The sequence below is a fragment of the Solanum lycopersicum genome, chromosome 4, assembly GCF_036512215.1.
Source record: "Solanum lycopersicum chromosome 4, SLM_r2.1".
NCBI lineage: Eukaryota > Viridiplantae > Streptophyta > Magnoliopsida > Solanales > Solanaceae > Solanum > Solanum lycopersicum.
Window position 1 is genome coordinate 60565889 of NC_090803.1, and position 9434 is coordinate 60575322.

The 9434-nt window shown below is 30.5% G+C and overlaps 1 protein-coding gene across 1 annotated transcript; it reads right to left on the bottom strand.

Annotated features, from left to right (window-relative positions):
• Positions 1–215: 215 nt before the first annotated feature.
• LOC138348215 (uncharacterized) lies at positions 216–1167 on the bottom strand. Its single transcript, XM_069296839.1, has 2 exons — positions 885–1167; positions 216–646 (listed from the first exon to the last, which is right to left on the bottom strand). The coding sequence occupies exons 1-2, from the start codon at positions 1165–1167 to the stop codon at positions 216–218; spliced, it is 714 nt and encodes a 237-aa protein (XP_069152940.1).
• Between the last annotated feature and the right edge of the window lie 8267 nt (positions 1168–9434).

Consider the following 9434-nt stretch of genomic DNA (forward strand, 5'->3'; position numbering starts at 1 on the left):
TAATTACACCTAATTAATTTTATCCTTTTATATAAAAATAATTTCCTTTTAATGCCAAACAAATAAATTCCCAATATTTGCCCTAATTTTTCCAGTAACTTACGTTCCAATTTTTATCAATATAAACACATAATGTATCTTAATATTTTTTCCAGTCAATATTTCTAACATATATTGAATCATACGGAATTTCTCCATAGCATCTCTAAGCAAGTCTATGTCCAAAGAGTCCTTCTCTGCCGAATCAAACCAACCAATCGGAGATCTACACCGTCTACGAAATCAAGTGAAAGCACATGAGATTCATCTGGAATATACTTCCGAAGCATAGAGACATGAAAAACAGGATGAACCGCCGACAAACTAGGTGGCAAGGACAACTTATAGGCCACCTCTCCCACTCGGCTCAAAATCTCAAAAGGTACAATGAATCTAGGGCTTGACTTTCCCTTCTTTCCGAACCTCATCACACCCTTCATGGGTGATACTCGGATCCAAACATGATCACCCTCCATAAACACTAAGGCTCTAACTCTCCGATCTGCATAACTCTTCTGTCGACTCTGGGCTGTCAACAGTCTATTCTGAATCATACGGACTTTTTCCATAGCATCTCTAAGCAAGTGTGTATCCAAAGAGTCCATCTCTGCCGAATCAAACCAACCAATCAGATATTTACACTATCTACGATACAAAGCCTCAAATGGGGCCATCTGGATACTAGACTGATAACTGTTATTGTAGGCAAACTCTGCTAAGGGTAAATGTCGATCACATATAGCACCGAATCGATCTCACATGCTCGAAGCATATCTTCCAACACCTGAATCGTCCGCTCAGACTGACCATCTGTTTGAGGGTGAAAGGTTGTACTCATATATAACTGGGTACCCAGACCATGTTGTAATTCCTTCCAGAAGTGAGAAGTAAATAGTGAACCTGGATCGATATGATAGAAACAGGAACTCCATGTAGTCGCATAATCTGACTGATATATAGCTCGACTAACTTTTCTGTCGTATACTTCACCCGAACTGGAATGAAGTGGGCAGACTTGGTCAGCCTATCAACAACGACCCAAATAGAGTCATAACCACCCACTGTGGTAGGCAAACCCACAACAAAGTCTATGGTAATCCGCTCCCACTTCCAAGTAGGAATAGGCATCCTCTAAGATACACCTCCAGGCCGCTGATGCTCAAACTTAACCCGCTGGCAAGTCAAACACCTCAAAACAAAGTCTGAAATATCCCTCTTCATCCCATACCAAAACTAATTCTTGTGGTAATGATCGATGATATGCAAGCAAATAGAGTGAATTTAGCAAGTAGTTAAATGTAGCAAAGACACTAATAATCTATCTTAGCTAAACAATACTATATTCTTACCATAGTTGAATGCCAATTGATGAGAAATGAATTTTAAGTTAGATTCTTTTATGAAAGAGGTTTGGAAAGATGGAAAGATGTGCAAAATTACATAAATATGAAATCTTAGCAAGTAGTTAAGTAGGCGCTTGGCCATGTGATATCATATCACGATATGGTATCGTGAGATAGGAATCAGTGTTTAGATATTTGATTTTACGCTGATTTCATCTCATGATTTCATATCATGAGATGTGATTCCATATTCTCCAAAAATCATAATATGGAATTATATGGTGATTTAATATCATGATTTGAGATATTTTAATACAAAAGTTGATCCACGAGTTTATATTTTGTTCAAACAACTCCACATTTATATCTACTAACCATTTATTTTATATCTAAATAAAATTTATAATCACATCATTACTTTTTAAAATTTATTATTCTCACCGACATAAATTTTATTATTCTCACCAACATATAGTCACTTTAACTCACATTAACCAATTGTTAAAAATGATGAAACATTATGGTCTATGAGCATGAAAGTATAATTGCGGATGATATTGACTAACAAATGACTCAAAATAACAATGTTGGTTCGTCTTCTATGTCACATGACCAAGAAATGTAAGTTTAACGTGAGGAAATTGTCCGTACGTCTGTGGGAGGCTTATATATATATATATATATATATATATATATATATATATATATATATATATATATATATATATATATATATATATATATATATATTAAAGACTAGCACACTACAATTTACATTCCAGTTTTTAATTGAATTAAAAATATGTGAAACAATTACTTAAGTGGAGAACAAATAATTTTGTAATAATTTAATATGCAATTTTATAAAGTTTTTGTTTATTTGATAAAATTGAATAAACATTTGAGGTTATTTTAATAGTTTTACCACTTATGAGATTTTTATGTTTATGAGAAAATATGCAACACAAAAATTTCATATTGCATGTCCCATCAAAAGTTCAATTTCATCTCATGATTTCATATTATAATACTATATCGCATGGCCAAACGGACAATATAGCGAAGATACTAATAATCAATATCAGCCAAACATATTGTACTCTTGACGTAATTGAATGCCAATTGATGTAGAATGTCTTTAAGTCCATAATATCCTTATTTGAAAGAGGTTTGAAAAGTTGTTGAAAATTACGTAGTATAAAATTTTACCAAGTAGTAAATGTAGCAATGATACTAATAATCTTAGTCAAAGTAATATTACACTCTCTTACCGTTGTTGAATGCTAATTGATGTAAAATTAAATGCATTTAAATCTAGATCCTTCTTTGAATAGAGGTTTGAAAAATAGTTGAAAATTAAATATAATATTAAAAGTTTAGCAAATAGTCAAATGTGGCAAAGATCCTTATAATCTATCTTATCGTAATTAAATGCCATTTTTACCTATAAATAATGCTATTTTAGAGGTGTCAAATTGTGAAATATTATTAGGTGAGCTAAGTCTACAAAAAAAATGGCAATGACTAATGTTGAGCTTTTGAAATCCACTTTAGCTAGAGTTGCCAATAACAAAGAAGAATTGAAAAAGATAGGGTTGGAGGACAAATTCACAAAGATGGAGTCTCTTGTTTTGAAACTTTGGGAGGATCCTAAATTTTGTGTTGACAAAGAGAGTGAAGAGGAAATTAACAATTTCTTAGACTTGGTACTGAAGGAAGTTGAAAAGCAGATTGAAGATGTAAAAGCTGTTTTGGGTTCAACATCATCAAATGCTAATTAGAGTGGGATTAACAAGTGGTTATTTCTTTTAAGATGAAATCTATTTAAGTTTGAGTATCGAATTGTATCGTCTTTAAGACGAAATAATAATGGTTTTACTTTATGTCAATTGAAAAATCTCTTTGATTAGTAAGGTAAGGTGTAACCCTCCTTACTTGTACTTTTCTTTTTGAGGTTCTTTATTGATTATGAATAAAAATTTAGCCCGTGGTAACTAGTTTACCTAGCGGATTTGCTTAAGGAAAAGTGAAAAATCTCTATTCAATACGATTTTTCTTTTGATTATATATATATATATATATATATATATATATATATATATATATATATATATATATATATAATTCCGTCTCAAATAGCTAAGATATGTAATTATTTCTTTTATGCATTAAGTATGTGATTTTATTTTATTTATATTAATAATAGTGAATTTTAAATACGAACTTGAACTTAATTTTAATACAGAGTTTTTGAGATAAATCTGGAATTTTCAAAAATAGATGCGTCATTAAAGGAACGAGGCAAAAATGTGTCAAGGAGAAACCAATCCATATTCTTTAAGATACTAACTCAATATTCAGTCAAATACATTACTTGACTTTCTAAATATATGAAATTAAATAATATTTGATTACTCCTAACTTGATCATAAATTCAGATGGATCCTAAATTAAGCAACAGGTCTTCCCGTCACAGAATTGTGTGGAACATAAAAAACAAGAAATTAAAGAAAATATACTTTTATTAATTGTTTGGTTAATTTACTTTGCACCTTACATAGGTGGCAAATCCAAAATGTACTGCATAACAATATATATATATTTTTAACTTGGAACACAATCTATGTAACTTGAACATTGAACTGTTTGATTTTATTTTTATTTATTTATTATTATTATTATTATTATTTATTTCTGGAGAAAAGGAAAATTTACAAGTCATTTTCTTATTACTAGACTAGATATGTGCATGAGTCCCACATCCGTGTGAATGAACCATCTAGAAACATTTGAAATTTTTTATTTCTCGTCTACTAAACCGTGAAAATAGTTCGAATCGATTTTATTCATAAAGGGTGTTAATTATTGTGTAAATTTATTAGTATATCCTTCTTATATCAAATAAATACAAAACTATTATGAGTTGGAAAAAGAAAAGATAGGGTCTATGCTTCAATTCTTTTTGCATCTCTTAGAGAATATCTAGATTGTGAAACCTGAAAATTAAAGAATTTATCCTCTTCATGATAATTTATGTTTGAATATCTATTTCACAAAACTTTTTTTCAATTTATATGATGTAGTTTGAAATGTTTTGGAGATGTATGTAAAGACTGTATCGACAGATCAAAATGTTGCATTTCAAGTTAGTGGTCATCATGGTTATCACATGAATTTGTTGGCTCAAAATTATGGCCTTACCACGATCAATCAACCTCATTTTGTAGAACCGATTGTTCAACCACCATTTCAACAATTGTTGATGCATTATCATCGATCATTTGGTGAAGGCTCAAGTACTCAAATGCATATTGATAATAGTCACATGGAATATGAAGCTAGGTAAACAACAAAGCTTTATTTTATTAAATTTTAGTCTAACAATTTAATAAGATAATTTTTATTGTCAGTATACACAAATTATCTCTTATAAATAGAAGAAATAATATTTTATAATATTTATTATCGCTTTTAAAACAAGCTTGTATATTTATAATTTTGCTAGAATTTGACTAATATTTTTTTTACAGAGATATTGAAATCAACATTGATCTATATAATGATGTAAATGCTGAAATTAGTGATGAAAGTTCGGAGGAAGATGAACCTCCGAAAGATGGTGATGAAAGTGAATCTGATGAAGATATCGATGATATTAGAGATTTTTCTCAAAATGGTGTAAATCTTCATAATCATGATCAGGGTGTGTCTCATGACATACCCTATTTCAGGACATTAGAGAATGAGGAAGACATTTTCATGTCTACATGTGAATCTGAGATGGAAAGTTGTTCAGTTTGGTCTGAGCAAGCAAAAAAAGATTTAAAAAAAGGTATGCTTTTTAGTAGTAAAGAAAAGTTGAAAATAGCTGTAACTATTTCGAGTTTGCACAAAAATAAGGAGTTCAAGGTGGTAACATCTACCAAAAGTCTATGGGTTGTGAGATGTAAGTTTTATAATTTATTGGGTTGTATGTGGTTTCTTCGAGGACGACAAGTTGGAGATAAATTTTGGAAGATAGGAAAATATGTTGAAAACCATAGATGTGAGACTGAGGGGCTTTCTAGCGGTCACGCCAACCTAAATACCAATTTGATTGCATCACTACTTCTAAATCAAATTAGAAAAAATCCTAAGTTCTTGGTGGTAGATGTCATTTCAAAGGTTCATGAAAATTTTGGTCACCAAGTGACATATAGAAAAGCATGGCTTGGACATCAACGCGCATTTGAATTGGTGTATGGTGACTATAAGAAATCATTTAGTGACCTACCTAAATTTTTTTGCAGCTTTTCAACACTTTAACCATGGAACAATTGTGGAATGGAAACACGAAGAGTCTATGAGTTCATCGGAGGTAAAAACTTTTAAATTTGTATTTTGGGCTTTCAAGCAATGCATTGATGGATTCCAAACATGTCGCCCAGTTATTTCAGTAGATGGAACTCATATTTATGGAAAATATGAGATCAAATTATTAATTGCTGTTGGAATTGATGGAAATGATAACATTCTCCCTTTAGAGTTTGCTATTGTAGACAAAGAATCAAAAGAGGCATGGAAATGGTTTTTTAGAAATTTGAGTGCCATGTGATAAAAAGTAGACAAAATGTATGTGTTATATCTGATAGGGCAAAAGGAATCTTGACTAGTTTGCAGGAGTTGCGGCGATTTCAAGAGCCTCGAGTCTTCCATCGATTTTGCATAAGACATCTTAAGAGCAACTTTCAATCTAAATTTCCAAACAAGGACCTCAACAGATTGATGTGGAGGGCTGCTTCAGCCCATCAAGTAAGGAAGTTTGAGTCCATGATGTGGCAAATTAAAGAAGAAAACATCGAAGCACATGCATACCTCATGGAAATTCCCTTGGATAAATGGACTGTTAGCCATGATGATGGAAAAATATGGGGAGTGTTGACAACAAATCTTTCAGAGTCATTCAATGGAGTGTTGAAAAAAGCACGAGATTTACCTGTCACTGCTATGATTAGACTTTCATTGGAGCAAACTATTGAATGGTATACCCGTAGGTCTCAAATAGCACACCAACTTGCAGAGCAAAATGTAATATGGACCGGGAGGTTCAAAATAAAGTGGGAGAAGAATCATGAAAGTTCAAAGAGGCACTTTGTTTTTGATTGGAATATACCCACAGGAGTATACGAGGTTAGATCTATACAAGTTGATGGTACTGGTGGTAATCCTCATTGTGTTTCACTAAATGAAAGAAAATGTGATTGTGAAAAATGGGTTAATATGCACTTCCCGTGTTCACATGTCATGAAGGTAACTGATAGAATGGGAGGGCTAGCTAGAAATTTTGTTAGCGAGCATTTCACAATAGAGTATTATGTTGCAACATATTCTGGGTCATTCTCACCAATTGGTCACGAGTCATTTTCTTATCACTAGACTAGATATGTGCATGAGTCCCACATCCGTGTGAATGAACCATCTAGAAACATTTGAAATTTTTTATTTCTCCTCTACTAAACCTTGAAAATAGTTCGAATCGATTTTATTTATAAAGTGTGTTAATTATTGTGTAAATTTATTAGTATATCCTTCTTATATCAAATAAATACAAAACTATTATGAGTTGGAAAAAGAAAAGATAGGGTCTATGCTTCAATTCTTTTTGCATCTCTTAGAGAATATCTAGATTGTGAAACCTGAAAATTAAAGAATTTATCCTCTTCCTGATAATTTATGTTGAATATCTATTTCACAATAAAATTTTTAATTTATATGATGTAGTTTGACTGGATATGAAATTTAAGAAATATGAGAATGATTTAAAGTTTCGAAATTATCCTTAGAAATAAATATTTTTTAAAATAGAAAAATATACTCTTGTAAATTTCTGTCAAATAAATGCGAACCCAATATAAATAAAATATTAATAATATTATTACATAAATACCGAACTTTTTACAACTGATTGAAAAGAAAATATATTGTAAAATTGACCTAAAAAATTAAGTACTCTATATGATTCAATACAACATGAACTATCCCAATTTCTCTCAACTTTTGCAATTGTGACAATAATGTATTATTGTCATCAAACAGATCTTTTAACAGTTTGTTGAGAATTATTTATTGCTTCACATTGGCAAATCAACATGTTTTCAACATTAATTATAAGCATGAGTGATATTATAATTCATGCAATATTTTACCATGTGAACTAGACAAAGTAGAATTAAAGTTGTCCATCTTTTGTTAAAATATTTAGCAAGAATCAAATGTGAATTTCTATCCATGTTAATGTAATTCTTGTGGCAATGATGATTAGCCTAATTAAGAAGCAAATAAATCTCTTAAATGAAGGCTTTTCACACAACCAAAAGCTTAAAAGCAAAAAATTAATTAAACAAGTTGGTCATTAACAAAATGTTACTTTCAACTATATAGTAACCCTACAAACAAACCAAAATGTGGACTATATACACTTTACTAATTGGAATTGCATTATTGTTGCCTTTATTCTAAATAAAAACTATCAGTTTTATTACAAAGACATAATTGTGAAATTTGGCCCCCACATGATATGTTGAATTGCCCACCACCATGTGAACCCATTAGAGCAAAGCCCCTCAATGTTAGATGTCACTTCCTCTTTTCCAACTTCTATGTGGCATATTGCAAATTTTGAGAGTCCAAATAATTTTTTTTATTTTGTTTTATAAATATTTTGATCAATTATCATGATTTTAAATATTATTTTATGTAATTTTTAAATGTATAAAATTTGTTTCAACGTATTTGAAAAATTTATGTTGGAATTTTTTCAAATTCGAACGGTACCACATGAATTGAGAGAGATAAAACGAATATAGACAACACTTTGTTTTTTCTTCCTAATAAATATAGTCTCATGACCTTTCACTTTAGGGAGGAGTCAGGTAGGATCGAGGGGGTTCATTCAAGCCTTGTTCGATTGAAAATTATATTACTTATATATGGTTAAAATTAATTGTATATATGTATAGTAGATAATGAACCTCCTTCAATTGCTTTGTATATTTACTTTTTCATATTTTAAGCCCTCTTATTAAAAATTCTGATTTCACCGATACTTTCGATTTCTCTCATCATTTTCAGCGTGGGCAACAAAGCCCCCTCCAACTTCCCAACATAATCACATGGCCTTCACACTCCATTCATAGTATATTTCTTTACATACATCATCTTCTAAGAAATTTCTTGCCTAACGTTAGGAAACATATTTGGGAAACTTAGGGAAGTCTTTAATATTACATGCCCCTCGATTCAAAATTATGATAAATTTGAGCAAGTTCTTCAATGATAAGGATCGGACTAAATTTAAATATTAGAGATCAAATTTGTTAGTACTATTTTTCATAGTCGAAGGGTAATCTAAGTTAAGGACATATTTAGATTAATCGAATTCAGACAAAGTGAAATATTATTCTATTTTTCATAATTGAGAAATGTTTTTGGTACATTTTTCTTAATTATAAGACTGATACTAATTTAATCCTTCAATTTCAAGAATTATGAGAGTCAGGTTTTAAAAGTTGAATCTATTAAATTCAAATTCTGAAGTCAGATCTGATAAGTTTGTACATAATATTAGTAAGATTACAAAGAATTGTAATAAGGAGTTGGAAACAAATGAAACGGAAAGAAAGATGTTACATTACATCAAATATATACATGCACCACAAAAAAAAAAAAGTGTTGGAATGACATACAAAAAGATAGATCACATTCATTGATAAATGCATGCCTAGCTATAAAGTATGTACTTTCCAACAAAGCCAACTTTTATTTTTCCTCACTTTTTAGAGACATAAAATTTACAATAAATCTAAACTAAGGATTATACATGTGACATATATTTTATAATATATGCATTATTATTATATATGTCAGCATGCATGCCCTACTAGCTACTTTACTCTCTATATAACTATATTTATGATGAAAAATTCCAACACCACAAGAAAAAAAACAATTCTCCCCTTCAATAATAACTAAATGCAAGAAAAACAAGAAAAAATTGTTATGGAAAAGTGTAGA